Below are 16,610 nucleotides of genomic sequence, written 5' to 3' on the forward strand. Positions count from 1 at the left end.
GACTGATACACCTGCCACCACTTTGTACAGTGCATCAGCCGACACAATGTCACACATATTGCACTTGGTGGGACAATTTCTTGTACTCTTTCCAGCATTAAACACACACAGAATAAATATTCAATTTTAAATACAGTGTTAGATATGCTGTGTATAGACGTTTACATTTTAATAATTTAGCAGACTGTGCACCACAAACCATTATTCAGTTGGTCATATATTTCAAACTAACATACACCGTCATGCTTCTTAATTCATAATTTAGCACTGAGCGAGTGCCAGTTTGAGAATTTCGCAAAAAACTCCAATGCTGACCCATAAAAGCTGTTACAACAGGTTACTTGAAATTAAAGTACAGTACATCAAATAAAAGCAAACTGAAAACAGCAGATGGTAAATGTACTTTTGTTATTATATAAGCCTTACCAACCATATATAAATGGTTATAAATATTGAAACACATTCCACACAGAAAGCAACAAACCCTTGCACCTCAATTAGAATGTATGATCATTTTGAGTCTATTCTAACACATTAGTTAACACCACAACTTTTAGGTCAAATGTATTGAATCGTCCCTATTAAAGAGCATTCTGTGACAGGATCAACTTTGACCTGGTTCTGACAATTTATTTTAGCCTAGATCAAGCATCTCTTTCCCTTCGCTCCATGGTATCTATCCGTTTCAAGAGCAACCATTGTGTGTTATCAATTTAACACACAAAACATTGAAAAGGAGAATTTAAGTGATTTTTCCCCATTCCGCAGCTGTCAAAACACAGAAGAACACTTGCAGAGGTATATTCTCAGTACATGATCTAAGACAATGGTTATATCCTCCTTATGCTGCCCGTCAAATATCAGGCCATTCTGCAGGTAGTTGAAACAGAATACATTGTTACAAATTTTGTCATTTTTGGTAAATGACAAAAGTCTTCAAAAACAACAGGCATCCTGTCCTCAGTATAGACTGTGCACCACAAACCATGAGTATTGTATAAAAACAACAGCAAAGAGTTCCAGTAGAGACATACTTACATCAAGGTATTTGGACATTGACACCAAACACATCGTAAGGTGAGGTGACATCAGTCCTTATGTGGAAGGTCCAGAGCAGCACCACACCTTGACTTTCCCAACTTATAGGATACACTATAGGTAAACAGCAGTAAGGAGAGCCTTTTTTCCTTCTTCCTAGCAATGTTGACTCCTATCACCAGTGGGATGGGGGCATGTACGATGTAGATGTGCGTGATTCTGCCATTCCCTCCTTTCTTTTCCAGTGCTTTGAGTTCCTCTGCTTCTTCAGTTGCCCCTAAGCCAGGGTTTCCTAAACTCGGTCCTGGCCCCCGGGTGGACGTTTTGGTTTTTGCCCTAGCACTACACAGCTGATTCAAATAATCAACTAATCATCACGCTTTGATCATTTGAATCAGCTGTGTAGTGCTAGGGCAAAAAACAAAACGTGTACCCTTTGGGGTCCCGAGGACAGAGTTAGGGAAATGCTGCCGTAGACACTGCTCTATGGTCCATTTTTACATTTTCCCCATATTGGTTGAGGTTCAAATTTGGGGTGGTTGAGCTGATCCTAGATCTGTGCCTAAAAGCAACTTCTACCCAGAGCGCCTCTGCTCACTGGCTGCCCTTCAGGTTCTGTATGGCATTAAGGAAGAACTCATACCAGAAGAAGGTGAAGCCCGTGGAGACAGCTGCTTTCACTAGGCTGGGAGATAGGCCTTTGAGAAAGCCCCGGAGACCCTCCTCTCTGGCGATCTGGGACACACAGTCTACAAAGCCACCATACTTCCGCACCTGCATACAGTAAGCAGAGACAACACACTTCAATGTCATGTAGATGGATGCCCCGTATGACAGCCATCTTCGCTCTAATATAAGACCTGCTGTCAGGCACATGACTGAATGAGACAATGTAATGAGATTAGATGTCGACCGATAATGATTTTTCAACGCCTATACCGATACCGATTATTGGAGGACCAAAAAAAGCCGATACCGATTAATCGGACGATTAAAAAAAAAAAAATTGTAATAATGACAATTACAACAATACTGAATGTAGATGAACACTTTAATTTTAACTTAATATAATACATCAATAAAATCAATTTAGCCTCAAATAAATAATGAAACATGTTCAATTTGGTTTAAATAATGCAAAAACAAAGTGTTGGAGAAGAAAGTAAATGTGCAATATGTGCCATGTAAAAAAGCTAACGTTTAAGTTCCTTGCTCAGAACATATGAAAACTGGTGGTTTCTTTTAATATGAGTCTTCAATATTCCCAGGTAAGACGTTTTAGGTTGTAGTTAATATAGGACTATTTCTCTCTATGCCATTTGTATTTCATATACCTTTGACTATTGGATGTTCTTATAGGCACTTTAGTATTGCCATTATAGCTTCCGTCCCTCTCCTCGCCCCTACATGGGCTCGAACCAGGAACACATCGACAACAGCCACCCTCGAAGCATCGTTACCCATCGCTCCACAAAAGCCGCGGCCCTTGCAGAGCAAGGGGAACAACTACTTCAAGGTCTCAGAGCGAGTGACGTCACCGATTGAAACGCTATTAGCGCGCACCCCACTAACTAGCTAGCCATTTCACATCGGTTACATCAGCCTAATCTCGGGAGTTGATAGGCTTGAAGTCATAAACAGCTCAATGCTTGAAGCACAGAGAAGAGCTGCTGGCAAACGCACGAAAGTGCTGTTTGAATGAATGCTTACGAGCCTGCTGCTGCCTAGCACCGCTTAGTCAGACTGCTCTATCAAATAATAGACTTAATTATAACATAATAACACACAGAAATACGAGCCTTATGTCATTAATATGGTCAAATCCGGAAACTATCATTTCGAAAACAAAACATTTATTCTTTCAGTGAAATACGGAACCGTTCCGTATTTTATCGAACGGGTGGCAACCATAAGTCTAAATATTCCTGTTACATTGCACAACTTTCAATGTTATGTCATATTTACGTAAGATTCTGGCAAATTAGTTCGCAACGAGCCAGGTGGCCCAAACTGTTGCATATACCCTGACTCGTGTGCAATTAACGCAAGAGAAGTGACACAATTTCCCTAGTTTAATATTGCCTGCTAACCTGGATTTCTTTAAACTAAATATGCAGGTTTAAAAAAATATACCTCTGTGTATTGATTTTAAGAAAGGCATTGATGTTTATGGTTAGGTACATTCGTGCAACGATTGTGCATTTCTCGCTAATGCGCTTTTGTTAAATCATCCCCCGTTTGGCGAAGTTCGCAACGAGCCAGGCGGCCCAAACTGCTGCATATAGTCTGACTCTGTTGCACAGAACGCAAGAGAAGTGACACAATTTCCCAAGTTAAAAGAAATTCATGTTAGCAGGCAATATTAACTAAATATGCAGGTTTAAAAATATATACTTGTGTATTGATTTTAAGAAAGGCGTTGATGTTTATGGTTAGGTACACATTGGTACAACGACAGTGCTTTTTTTTGCGAATGCGCTTGTTAAATCATCACCCGTTTGGCGAAGTAGGCTGTGATTCAATGATAAATTAACAGGCACCGCATCGATTATATGCAACGCAGGACAAGCTAAATCAATTAGTAATATCATCAACCATGTGTAGTTAACTAGTGATTATGTTAAGATTGATTGTTAAGATACGTTTAATGCTAGCTAGCACCTTACCTTGGCTCCTTGCTGCACTCGCATAACAGGTAGTCAGCCTGCCACGCAGTCTCCTCGTGGAGTGCAATGTAATCGGCCATGATCGGTGTCCAAAAATGCCGATTACCGATTGTTATGAAAACTTGAAATCGGCCCTAATTAATCGGCCATTCCGATTAATCGGTCAACCTCTAAATGAGATGTCTACCGTACCTGTCCAAAGTGGGCTCTGGCTTCTTCAAACCCTCCCACCTGCAGTCTCTTTTTGATGAGGTCAAAGGGGTAGGTCATTGTCTTGCTGATGACTCCAGCACAGCTTCCACATAACAAGCTTCTGAGGTTGCCTTCAATAGAAAGGAAAAAAGCAGTAATGTTCAGGTAGTTTCTAGGCCCCTATCCTTCAAAGTTATGTTTATGTGTTCAGTCAGTGGTACTGGGCACTATCCAGGCCCTAGTTACAAAGTTAGTTTCCTGTTTGCTCGCCAAGCCAAGGTTATATTTTAGTTTCTAGGCTCTATTCCCTTAACAGTCATTGGTGTGTGTGCAGTGTTGTGTATTTAAAACAGTGTCATGGTGTCAAAGGCATGACCGTCCCTATACTGGCCACTGACCTCCGACGTTGCTGTCCTTGGGCGGTGGTCCCATGAGGTTCTTGAGGACCTTGTAGAAGAAGAATTGCAGGCCTGCGTAGGGGAACACTGCCACCAGTGTTGGACCCAGGCCACGGTAGAACCCCAGGGCCCCCTCAGTGCGGTACATGGTGGACACAGCATGTCTCAGACTGTGATACACCTATGTTACAGATTATGCCTGTGGTTAGCTAGTAGCTATCAGTAGCACAAGCCAAAGATTCAATGATAACACTTTAACAAAGCCAAAGTGTGGATTGCAGTCACTCCTTGTCCATAGACTGCCTTCAAGGTAAGGAAAATAATATCTAAATAAAGATATGACATTTTTCTAAACTATCATTTTTAAGGGGTTATAAGTAGGTTATTGACAATTATTATATAGAATTTACTATAAATGTATATTTAGTTTATAAATAATGGTTGTCGTTTTGGTTGTCGTTTTGTTGCTTGGCAAATTATGGGTTGCACAGTTAATGGACTATTACTGCTTTTGATAATGGTAGAATAAAGCTAATGCTTTTCGATAGATTCATACTGTATGTTTTTCTTTGTCTCCCACCTTGGGCTCTCCCTGAGCTGCGAAGCGTGTTCGCAGTGTGTCTAGTGGCTGGCAGGCTACAGTGGCAGAGCAGGCGGCCAGACCGCCACACACAAAGTGCACCCCCGCTGTCTGGCTGTCATAGACGGTGCTCTTGTGGGTCATCTCAGTCAGGAACTCAAAGCTGGCAAACTATGGAGGGACGAAAACACAGCCTTAAAACACAACCTTAAAGCACAGATGAAATCACAGCATCAAAAACAAAGTTCAGACAACAGCGCCAAGTTATACACCACCGCCATGAATGGAGACCACAGGGATAAAAACAATAGAAATTTAAAAAAGTGAGGCACATGACTATATATTATAATCTATCAACCCACTACCATGTGAGAGATGCTATTGCGGCGTTACAGGGCAAAGGCTAGCTAGGGACAAAGAGTTGAGTCAGAAAACAGCTCTCAGAGATCCACTCATTCAACTACAACACTGTGTGACATACAACAGGGCATTCTGACAGGAGAAATGCCCCAGTGTATGTTCCCTACCTGTACTGCCCCGAAGCAGACAGAGAGGAGCTGGGCGGGGATATGTCCTTTCCAGAAGGCAGGCAGCCCCTCCTCTGCCAGGATACAACGTGATGCCTGGAACAGGCCCCAGTACTTCCCTTCGGGGTGCCTTGACGATACGCGCTCTATCTGCAACTGTGTACGCAAGGAGGGGTGTGTAGTGACAGACAGTGGAAAGAAGACATTCTGCTTTAGACATTCTTGTGTAGAACGAAATACACATATGCACGTACACACACACACACACACACACACACACACACACACACACACACACACACACACACACACACAGTTGTAAGTAATTCCCCAGCAAATGCTGAGCACATCATCAATGTGTGTTGCCATGGCCACCAGTGTGTTGTGAGAAACTGGGCATGCCCAGTGGTGTCTGAGGGTCTGGGTGTGGTGCTGTGAATCATCAAAAGAATGCTGTACAACCAAACAATGTTTAGTAGCAATGAAACAAACTTCTTCAGGACTAAAAAGCTTGATTTCATGGAGTCTCACAACACTGCGCTTTTTGGTTTGAGTCATAAAAGCCTGGGCAAAGGCTATCATGCACAAATAACAGAGTTGTATGTTTACCAGAACCACTAGAGTTAGGCCACAAAAACAGTGCATTCGGAAAGTATTCAGACCCCTTGACCTTTTCCATATTTTGTTACGTTACAGCCTTATTCTAAAATTGATTAAATAAAAACAATTCTCAGCAATCTACACACAATACCCAATAATGACAAAGCGAAAACAGGTTTGTAGACATTTTTGCACATTTATTAAACACAAATATCCTATTTACATAAGTATTCAGACCCTTTGCTATGAGACTTGAAATTGAGCTCAGGTGCATCCTGTTTACATTGATCATCCTTGAGATGTTTCTACAACTTGTAGTCTACCTGTGGTAAATTCAATTGATTGGACATGATTTGGAAAGGCACACACCTGCCTATGTAAGGCACAGTTGACAGTGCATGTCAGAGCAAAAAACCAAACCATGAGGTTGAAGGAATTGTCCATAGAGCTCCCGAGACAGGATTGTGTCGACGCACAGATCTGGGGAAGGGTACCAAAACATTTCTGCAGCATTGAAGGTCCCCAATAACACAGTGGCCTCCATCATTCTTAAATGGAAGAAGTTTGAAACCACCAAGACTCTTCCTAGAGCTGGACGCCTGGCCAAACTGAGCAATCGGGGGAGAATGGTTTGGTCAGGGAGGTGACCAAGAAACCGATGGTCACTCTGACAAAGCTCTCGAGTTCCTCTGTGGAGAAGAGAAAACGTTCAAGGACAACCATCTCTGCAGCACTCCACCAATCAGGCCTTTGCGGTAGATTGGCCAGACGAAAGCCACTCCTCAGTAAAAGAAATATGAAAGCTCGCTTGGAATTTGCCAAAAGGCACCTAAAGACTCTCAGACCATGAGAAACAAGATTCTCTGGTCTGATGAAACCAAGATTGAACTATTTGGCCTGAATGCCAAGCGTCACTTCTGCAGGAAACCTGGCACCATCCCTACGGTGAAGCATGGTGGTGGCAGCATCATGCTGTAGGGATGTTTTTCAGCAGCAAGGACTGGGAGACTAGTCAGGATCAAGGCAAAGATGAACATAGAAAATTACAGAGAGATCCTTGATGAAAACCTGGTCCAGACCACTCAGGACCTCAGACTGGGGCGAAGGTTCACCTTCCAAAAGGACAACGACCCCAAGCACACAGCCAAGACCACACAGGAGTGGCTTCGGGACAAGTCTCTGAATGTCCTTGAGTGGCCCAGCCAGAGCCTGGACTTGAACCTGATCGAACATCACTGGAGAGACCTGGAAATAGCTTTGCAGCAACGCTCCCCATCCAACCTGACAGCTCTTGAGAGGATCTGCAGAGAAGGGAGAAACTCCCCCAAATACAGGTGTGCCAAGCTTGTAGCGTCATTTCCCTAGAAGACGCAAGGATGTAATCGCTGCCAAAGGTGCTCCAACAAAGTACTGAGTAAAGTGTAATACTTATGTAAATGTCATATTGCAGTTTTTTATTTTATAAATTAGCTAACGTCTAAAAACCTGTTTTTGCTTTGTCTTTATGGGGTATTGTGTGTAGATTAAGGGAAAAATATATATAATACATTTTAGAATAAGGCTGTAACGTTACAAAATGTGGAATAAGTCAAGGGGTCTGAATACTTTCTGAAGTTCCAACTTTCTGAAGTTCCAACTTACATTATGTAATTGTGTAGTAAATTAGGGTCCAAAGTGGCCATGCAACTAAAACATGCACCACAATAATATCCATCTGATGATGCTTACTGTACCTGGAATCTTATCTTGATGACATCCAGGGGGCTGATCAGGGCTCGGGTCACCATGCCTGCGGCCGACCCAGACAGGGCTGCATCTTCTGGGGCTGGAGCAGCGCCCTTAGACCCTGGGTCATAGCCCACCATGATGACTCCACAGCAGCCTCACCAGAGGACCTCAGGTCTGGGGGAGAGAAAACATGTTATACAGCACAGGCGGTTGGTGGCACCTTAATTGGGGAGGACGGGCTTGTGGTAATGGCTGGAGCGAAGTAAGTGGAATGGTATTCAATACATCAAACACATGGTTTGATGCCGTTCCATTTCCGGGATTCCATTTGCGCCGTTCCAGACATTATTATGAGCCGTCCTCCCCTCAGCAGCCTCCACTGTATACAGGGTGACTAGTAGTTTCTCTGAGAGACAGTAACTGTAAATATGGATAGGCTATTGTGATTCACGAGGAATGATTCAGTATGTTGCTATTTTTATTGGAAGCCAATTCTGTATCACTTACTTATTTGTGCATCACTGCCACTAGAGATAGTTAGTAGCTGTATAAAGGAGTCATCAGGCAAATTCCACTGATTAATCATGTGTGATGGAAGTTGACTCTGCTGATATTGACATGACACCTGCATCTAGCTGACAGCTACAGTAACTCACTGTTGTCGAGTAGCCTAACTAGCTAACTAACTACCAAGTTATTGATCAGCCCTTCCTCCTAATCAGACACATGTGGAGATCGCAAACGTTGACTGCCATTGATGATCACGTCCTTCTCTTCCGTACATTAGTTGCAGTGGTAATTCATAGTAAATACAGTAGGTATTAACGTTCTTCAAAAAATACCATAGAGGACAGGACCTTGGCATAACTATGAGGTTAGCTAGTGTAGCCACTCAATCTGGTTTCCTTCAATGTAGCTCGCAATTTATAGCTAAAATGCGTAGAACTGTCGACTCACTTTTATGTGCTGCTCTTCCGTGGAACTGTGTGAAAGAATAGTTGGTGAAGGACAGGTAAGGCTACATGTACTTCTTCTTTTCATACAATTTAGCTTACTCAAACCAATCTGGGGACTGGAGAATGGTGCATATCGAACCAATCCGCATGGAGGGATGGATCACGTGACCATGCAATCCCAGTTGCACTACATGTGTTCCCCTTATGACACAAGATGTCGCTGTTGTTAAGTAACCAGTTTCAACATTCAGTACTGTATCACAATGTCTGCATAGTTTCAGGTAAAGCATATTGTACAAAAGTCATCAAATTAATAATATTGTTAAAGGTCCAATAACATTGATTTACTGCACAATTTTACGTTTTATTGACTGTAAAAAAAAATGTTTAAACAGTCTGTGACCAAGACTCATTATATTGCAGCAATCACGTTTATGTTAAAGTACAGCAGGTCAATAAAATCAGAGCTGAAAGTCTGTTTGAATCCCAAGGTCATATAGATGATGTGACATTTATTATAATCATTACAGAGTCAACGCTTGTGAGAAAGAACAATTAGTCGACTTTGTTGGCTCTGTTTTAGTATAGTGTGGAAGGAGGTGGTTGAGACCTGAAGACTTACGTTATTTCCCAGAGTGCCTTTAGATCAGTGGGCTAAGGTGGTATTGAGCCATGCAGATGAACCTGGTTGAATACCTGGTCGCTCACACATATGTGCAAGTCCAGGACCATATAGACATGAAAACACCTCTTGGCAAGAGAACCATAGTCTATAATACTACATATAGACTCTATATGAACATAATGCCATGTTGATGATAATGTATTGTCCTGTTAGATGCTGAAGCTGTGCTCACACACACACACACACACACACACACACACACACACACACACACACAGGATCTCATAGTTTGACCAATTTGACTTCAGATTCCACCGTTTGTCCACATTTCTCCAAACGTCAAACATTTTGAAGTTGCTCCAAACGTCAAATTTCGAGGTGTTTTGGACACCACAGGTTGCACCCCTGCTGTCACAAGTTTAGGCATTCATTTTGAATGTTTAAATTAAGGGTTAAGGTTTGGAATGGGGTTAAAACCCTCCAAAAATCAAAGGAGTGCCTATACTTGGCTTTGAACACACAACCCTCGGAGCCGAGGTTCGCGGTTTAGGGTTAAAACAAAAACAACTCCACAGTTAAATTTAGGCCTTCTTTCTGAATGTTTAAGGGTTAAGGTTTGGGAAAGGGTTAAAACAAAAACATTTAAAACAAGTATCTATCACTGGGATTGGACATATAACCTTCAGAGCTGAAGCTCGCAGTTCACGCTCATCTGCCACCCCGGTCCACAATATCCACAACGCTCACTGTTGCCCTTAATGGCTGGTTTTGGGTACCTGGACGGATGTCGGATTTCAAAGTGGATCATGAGCAACCTGGCTGCACACACACACACACACACACACACATACATACATACATACATACACACATACACACATACACACATGCAAGCACAACCAAACACATATACACACGTCCTGCCAGGCCCCAGCTGTGCTCACACACACACTACGAGGCATGATGGATGGGGAGGCAGATGAACAAACCCCCACTGGATGTAGATGGATAAAAACAGAGGGATGAATTAAGCAGCAGCAAGACGGTTGAAAAATAGTGGTCAAGTTATATTTTACTAGAAACAATGGCTATATATTATTAATGTAAAAGTTAAAAAATGTATGTACCAATTCCAGATTGCTCCTGTAATGGAGAATACATTGGTTGTGGTTTTAGCATTCAACTTCACCTGTCCAAGGAAAACTACCATAGTAGGTCATTCATTTGGATAAATCAGTATCCCTGATGGACACTTCTAACCAGTATTAGTCTGAAAGGAAAATATCCCATGGTGATATTGGATTTATTTTGATGTGGTGGACAGTATTCACAGAGGGGTTAAAATGTTATTCTCCATTGGTTTTATCTTCAGTTTAATCCATGCATTTACATAACTCTACTTTATTGCACTGCTAGAAAGACCTGGATGCGTTTTTAGAAGTGATGGTTTGAGAGGCTGACCAACACACGTGTGAGTGAAGATCCTATCCTATAGACAAGTGTGACAGTGTTTTCATACTGAGCCGAGAACGACATAGGTGCTGCTGTACGACTGTTTTAATCTGGATTAGTGTTTCTCTCTCTAGCCAGGACTCTAATAATCCGATTATTCGGAGTTTGCTTGGCGCTTCTTCAAGGGGGAAAAAAGAAGATGAGGGAGACGCGAAGCAAGGTCTCCTCGGTTATATTGCGGTGTCTCGGCGCATACTGTTACTGTTCATGCTGGTTCAGGCGATCTGCACTTTTGAAGTGAGGCTACGAGAGGCTATCCGTGCTATTAAATATATTGGAAGATTTTTTCTACGCCATGCAAGGCAAGTCGAAGGCGTCTCTATGCAAAGCGTGAGCAAAGTTATTTTAACAGGGTTTCTATTCTAGTCAGTCCACTGCAGTGCATCCCTGTGCAGTATTCGGACATATAGAATGCTGCGCTCTGCTCTGCAGTCAGACTGCGGCTTTGACAGAGTTTTGAGAGCGAAATCGAAAGACGACTGAATTTAATGAGAGTGACTTGGGTCTTTTTCCATACCTGTCAATCAACGGGGATAACGTATCGGCTATAGCCTACATTATGGGTCCTTCATTGTCGTTTTGATGGTGTTCAGGTGAGTAGCCCTAAATTCGAGTGGGTAGGCTATGTTTTGACATCGCCAAAGATATTGAAATAAATATATTTTTTATCAACAAAATATTAGCCTATGTTTATTAGTTATTTAGCCTACATGGCTGAGCCCTGAAATTGGACTTGAATTAGCCCATATTGAAGTTTGATCATGTTTACATTTGCCATTTAGGCCTGTGGACGTTTGAATAACACAACTAAGTAGAAATTACATTTAGACCTGTGAGTGTCATGGGAATAATAACCAAAACCAAAACACAGTACATCTGATGCAACCGGTGGATAAACACTCATCAACCACTTGTGCGTGTAGCCTTATGCCCTAATGTCAGGACAGCTTTATTGTTCTCCAGGATAATCCCATCAGATTATTTGTCTGATGTAGGAATAGGATGCCCATCAATTAGACATAATTCGTTTAATCCAGACTAGTTAGATTTCTCTGCCTGCCTGCCCTCCTGACAGGTCCCCACATGAAGAGGCCTACACAGGCATGCACAGGTCAGGTAAGGACAGTGGTGTTTAGTTTAGTTTATTAGGATCCCCATTAGCTACTAAACATGCAGCAGCTACTCTTCCTGGGATCCACATAAAACATACAAATACAGTGCCTTCAGAAAATATTCATACCTATTTTGTTGTGTTACAGCCTGAATTCAAAATGATTTAAATAAAATAAAAATCTCTCACCCATCTACACACTCCCCCATAATTAGAAAGTAAAAACATGTTTTACATTTTTTTGGGCACATTTTTTGATTAAGAAATACAGAAGTACTGTATCTCATTTAAATAGTATTCACACCCCTGAGTCAATACATGTTAGAATCACATTTGGCAGCGATTAAAGCTTTGCACACCAGGATTGTACAATATTTGTGCACATTATTCTTTAAAAAATTATTTAAGCTCTGTTAAATTGGTTGTTGATCATTGCTAGACAGCCATATATTTTCAAGACGATTTAAGGTCAAACTGTAACTAGGCCACTCAGAAACATTCAATGTCGTCTTGGTAAGAAACTCCAGTGTATATTTGGCCTTGTGTTTTAGGTTATTGTCCTGCTGAAAGGTAAATTTGTCTTCCAGTGTCTGGTGGAAAGCAGACTGAACCAGGTTTTCCTCTAGGATTTTGCCTGTGCTTAGCTCTATTCTGTTTTTTTTTATCCTAAAAAAATCCCTAGTCCTTGCCAATGACAAGTATACCCATAACATGATGCAGCCACCATCATGCTTGAAAATATGAAGAGTCGTACTCAGTGATGTGTTGTGTTGGATTTTCCCCAAACATAACGCTTTGTATTCAAGACATAAAGTACATTTCTTTGCCATATTTTTTGGTAGTTTTACTTTGGAGCCTTATTGCAAACAGAATGCATGTTTTGAAATATTTGTATTCTGTACAGGATTCTTTCTTTTCACTCTGTCATTTAGGTTAGTATTGTGGAGTGACTACAAGGTTGTTGATCCATCCTCAGTTTTCTACTATCACAGCCATTAAACTCTGTAACGGTTTTAAAGTCACCATTGGCCTCATGGTGAAATCAGAAAGATGCCGTATCTTTGTAGTGAGTGGGTGTAGTAGTACACCATCCAAAGTGTAATTAATAACTTCCCCATGCTCAAATAAATATTAAATGTCAGCTTTTTTCTTCTTCTTCCCATCTGCCAATAGATGCCCTTCTTTGCCAGGCATTGGAAAACCACCCAGGTCTTATGTGTGGGGTACAGAGATGAGAGAGTCATAAAAAAATCACGTCAAACACTATTATTGCACACAGAGCGAGTCCATGCAACTTATTATGTGACTTGTTAAGCACATTTTTACTCCTGAACTTATTTAGGCTTACCATAACAAAGGGCTTGAATACTTATTGACTCAAGACATTTCAGATTTTCATTTTTAATTAATGTGTAAACATTTATAAAACATAATTCCTTATGGGGGCATTATGGGGTATTGGGTGTAGGCCAGCGACAAACAATCTCAATATAATCCATTTTGAATTCAGGCTGTAACACAACAAAATGTGGAAAAAGTCAAGGTGTGTGAATACTTTCTGAAGGCACCGTACATGACAAAGTACAGAACAGTTATAGACAAGGACATGAAATAACATTGTATATACAGTATATACACAACAAAAATACTATTTACACACTATTATTACATACTCATATTCTTATACACAGTTCAATTAGATCTTTAGAAAGAGGAGAGAAAGCTGTGATACAATATACAGTGGGGAGAATACTGCAGAAACAGTGCTGTTATACATTGACTGTGGCTAACCAACTGAGGGGGAGGTGAGAATTGCAGACAACCGTGACAGACGATGGCTGTCAGAGAGTTGCAGTAGGCCTATAGATCCAGCCTGTACACAAACGTAATACTACTCATACCGACTAAAAATAGTACATGTTTTCGTTAATGTATTAATTATGTATCTTCTTATAATGATGAATAAAGAATTGAAGCATGCAGTCTTTTTAGTCAGTATGGCTAACTCACAGAATTCCACAAAGGTCTCAACTGGGCCATGGAAAAAGGACCTTTTAAAAGATGTTAGCTTCATTGATCCTGAGAATCACTATGGACTCATATCAGTGCCTGTGGCTGCAGTTTCAGTTTCTACTAAACCTGTCCACCAAGGAGTGTGTCTGAAATGCTGCCAAACGTTTGCTGACTCAAGGATTTCGAAGGAAGAGAGTTTTTACTATCCCTGTCAGTGTGGATTGATCTAGATTGACTGTGAAGTCGAAATTGATTAAGATAATGCCATTGGTATCTGTTATAGATTAGACCCATGTTTAGGCTCTCACATCAGCCTGATTGTATACAGTGGTTCAGTATGGCAGGCTAGACGAAGCCCATATATGCTAGTAAGTAATAACACTGGGTCAATCTCAATTGGTTCTATCATGATTCCTCTTGTCCTCTGTCCTAGTCTCCTTCTCAAAGCAAATTAGAGCAGAATATATATATATATATTTTTAGGGGATAGATCAGCTATGAAATTAGCTGATTGAATTGGAGACTATCAAATAACATTACATTAATCATTTCCAATCCCCTTTTTATATATATACACTACCGTTCAAAAGTTTGGGGTCACTTAGAAATGTCCTTGTTTTTGAAAGAAAAGCACATGTTTTGTCCATTAAAATAACATCAAATTGATAAGAAATACAGTGTAGACATTGTTAATGTTGTAAATGACTATTGTAGCTGGAAACGGCTGACTTTTCATGGAATATCTACATGGCTTTTTTTTGCAACTCTGCCTAGAAGGCCAGCATCCCGGAGTCACCTCTTCACTGTTGACGTTGAGACTGGTGTTTTGTGGGTACTATTTAGTGAAGCTGCCAGTTGAGGACTTGTGAGGCATCTGTTTCTCAAACTAGACACTCTAATGTACTTGTCCTCTTGCTCAGTTGTGCACCGGTGCCTCCCACTCCTCTTTCTATTCTGGTTAGAGCCAGTTTGCGCTGTTCTGTGAAGGGAGTGGTACACAGCGTTGTAAGAAATCTTCCGTTTCTTGGCAATTTCTCGCATGGAATAGCCTTAATTTCTCAGAACAAGAATAGACTGACGAGTTTCAGAAGAAAGGTCTTTGATTCTGGCCATTTTGAGCCTGTAATAGAACTCACAAATGTTGATGCTCCAGATACTCAACTAGTCTAAAGAAGGACATTTTTATTGCTTCTTTAATCAGAACAACAGTTTTCAGCTGTGCTAACATAATTGCAAAAGGGTTTTCTAATGATCAATTAGCCTTTTAAAATGATAAACTTGGATTAGTTAACACAATGTGCCATTGGAAAACAGGAGGGATGGTTGCTGGTCCAAAATCAAAAGTAAAAGAGACAGAACCCAAATGATCCCATCGGCGGAGCAGCAAGAACTGTGGTCTAGGACTGAGGACATCTGATATAGCTACAATATATAGAGCACATTCATAACCACTTTGATATGTATTATGGCACTATAATTGGTTTCCATTCAGCTTTGACTTTGGGACATTTGTTTGGATTTATCTGATGTAGTCTGACAAGCAGTGAAAATGGTGGTTGGTCCGTAGAAAGAGAATGAATAGAACGGGCTTGGAACCGCGCTGACCTTGGCAATTTGACTGGTAAATCATTCTACTCATTCTAATTACAAGGTTAGAACCATATACATAAACCAGTTGTCCTATCTCTATGGTAGAACAGTCAGTGTTTCAGATTTAAAGGAGAGGATCACTGTCCCTGTACTCAGGAGTGTCACTGGCCCAGACTTGACATGCTTAACAGAAATAGAAATAGGAATGATTCTTCCAAATACTCTGGGTCTGGATTATGCGAGCTAAGTAGAGCTTTGCCTGATATTCATTTGTCAGTTATTATATTCTGAGCCCTCACTCAGCATGGTTACTCATTGGAACGCACGCTGTCAACTGTCACAACTGTGCCATGGTGTGCTATGACAGTGTGTGTGTGCATGTACTTTATGTGTGTGTGTACAGCCAGTCAGTCACTGTGTAAGCCTATGTATGTGTGTGTAAGCATGCAATGTGTATGTGTGTCTGTCTGGCTATGTGTGTGTCTGACTGTGTGTATTCCCTGTGATTCACATCCTAAGTGACATACAGCTCTTTTAATATGGAAGATTAAAGATAATCCAGTCTGTCTCGTTGACATGTGACTCACGGTGATGATGGTAACTGTCTCGTTGACATGTGACTCAAGGTGATGATGGTAACTGTCTCGTTGACATGTGACTCATGGTGATGATGGTAACTGTCTCGTTGACATGTGACTCACGGTGATTATGGTAACTGTCTCGTTGACATGTGACTCATGGTGATGATGGTAACGTTGTCCTTGTTGACATGTGACTCATGGCGATGATGGTAACTTTGTCCTCGTTGGCATGTGACTCACGGTGATGATGGTAACTGTCTCGTTGACATGTGACTCACGGTGATGATGGTAACTGTCTCGTTGGCATGTGACTCACGGTGATGATGGTAACTGTCTCGTTGACATGTGACTCACGGTGATGATGGTAACTGTCTCGTTGACATGTGACTCATGGTGATGATGGTAACTGTCTCGTTGGCATGTGACTCATGGTGATGATGGTAACTGTCTCGTTGACATGTGACTCACGGAGATGATGGTAACTGTCTCGTTG

General features: G+C 41.3%; 2 protein-coding genes across 5 annotated transcripts in view; one reads left to right on the forward strand and one right to left on the reverse strand.

Moving 5' to 3' along the window:
* Positions 1 to 1,065: 1,065 nt before the first annotated feature.
* Positions 1,066 to 8,811, reverse strand: LOC129833829 (mitochondrial thiamine pyrophosphate carrier-like). 2 transcript variants are annotated; one of them, XM_055898648.1, is made up of 7 exons: positions 8,687 to 8,811; positions 7,735 to 7,903; positions 5,402 to 5,557; positions 4,875 to 5,045; positions 4,295 to 4,475; positions 3,897 to 4,027; positions 1,066 to 1,812 (listed from the first exon to the last, which is right to left on the reverse strand). In XM_055898648.1, exons 2-7 carry the CDS (start codon positions 7,864 to 7,866, stop codon positions 1,633 to 1,635), a joined length of 951 nt encoding a protein of 316 aa, XP_055754623.1. In that variant the 5' UTR covers positions 7,867 to 7,903; positions 8,687 to 8,811; the 3' UTR covers positions 1,066 to 1,632. The 2 variants fall into 2 exon arrangements, with proteins under 2 accessions (XP_055754623.1, XP_055754624.1); XM_055898649.1 differs by lacking the exon at positions 8,687 to 8,811 and adding an exon at positions 8,237 to 8,661.
* A 1,935-nt stretch (positions 8,812 to 10,746) lies between these two features.
* LOC129833830 (testis-expressed protein 2-like) overlaps positions 10,747 to 16,610 on the forward strand; it is a 29,132-nt gene continuing 23,268 nt past the window's right edge. The window contains exon 1 of one of the 3 annotated variants that reach the window (XM_055898653.1): positions 10,747 to 11,152. The gene's annotated coding sequence lies outside the window, so the exon portion shown is untranslated. Of the gene's footprint in view, positions 11,153 to 11,360; positions 11,416 to 16,610 lie in introns of those variants that run through there. The other 2 variants (XM_055898650.1, XM_055898651.1) reach the window with 2 other exon arrangements.

This window comes from Salvelinus fontinalis, chromosome 34 (assembly GCF_029448725.1).
Source record: "Salvelinus fontinalis isolate EN_2023a chromosome 34, ASM2944872v1, whole genome shotgun sequence".
NCBI classification, from domain to species: domain Eukaryota; kingdom Metazoa; phylum Chordata; class Actinopteri; order Salmoniformes; family Salmonidae; genus Salvelinus; species Salvelinus fontinalis.

Bases quoted from the DNA above. Each gene is read 5' to 3' on its own strand.
- LOC129833829 (XM_055898648.1), bottom strand. From the start codon at position 7,866: ATGGTGGGCTATGACCCAGGGTCTAAGGGCGCTGCTCCAGCCCCAGAA. The intron at 4,028-4,294 runs GTCAGTGGCCAG...TTTCTATTGAAG, and splicing joins CAAGGACAGCAACGTCGGAG to GCAACCTCAGAAGCTTGTTA. The intron at 1,813-3,896 runs GTACGGTAGACA...TACTGTATGCAG, and splicing joins CCAGAGCCCACTTTGGACAG to GTGCGGAAGTATGGTGGCTT.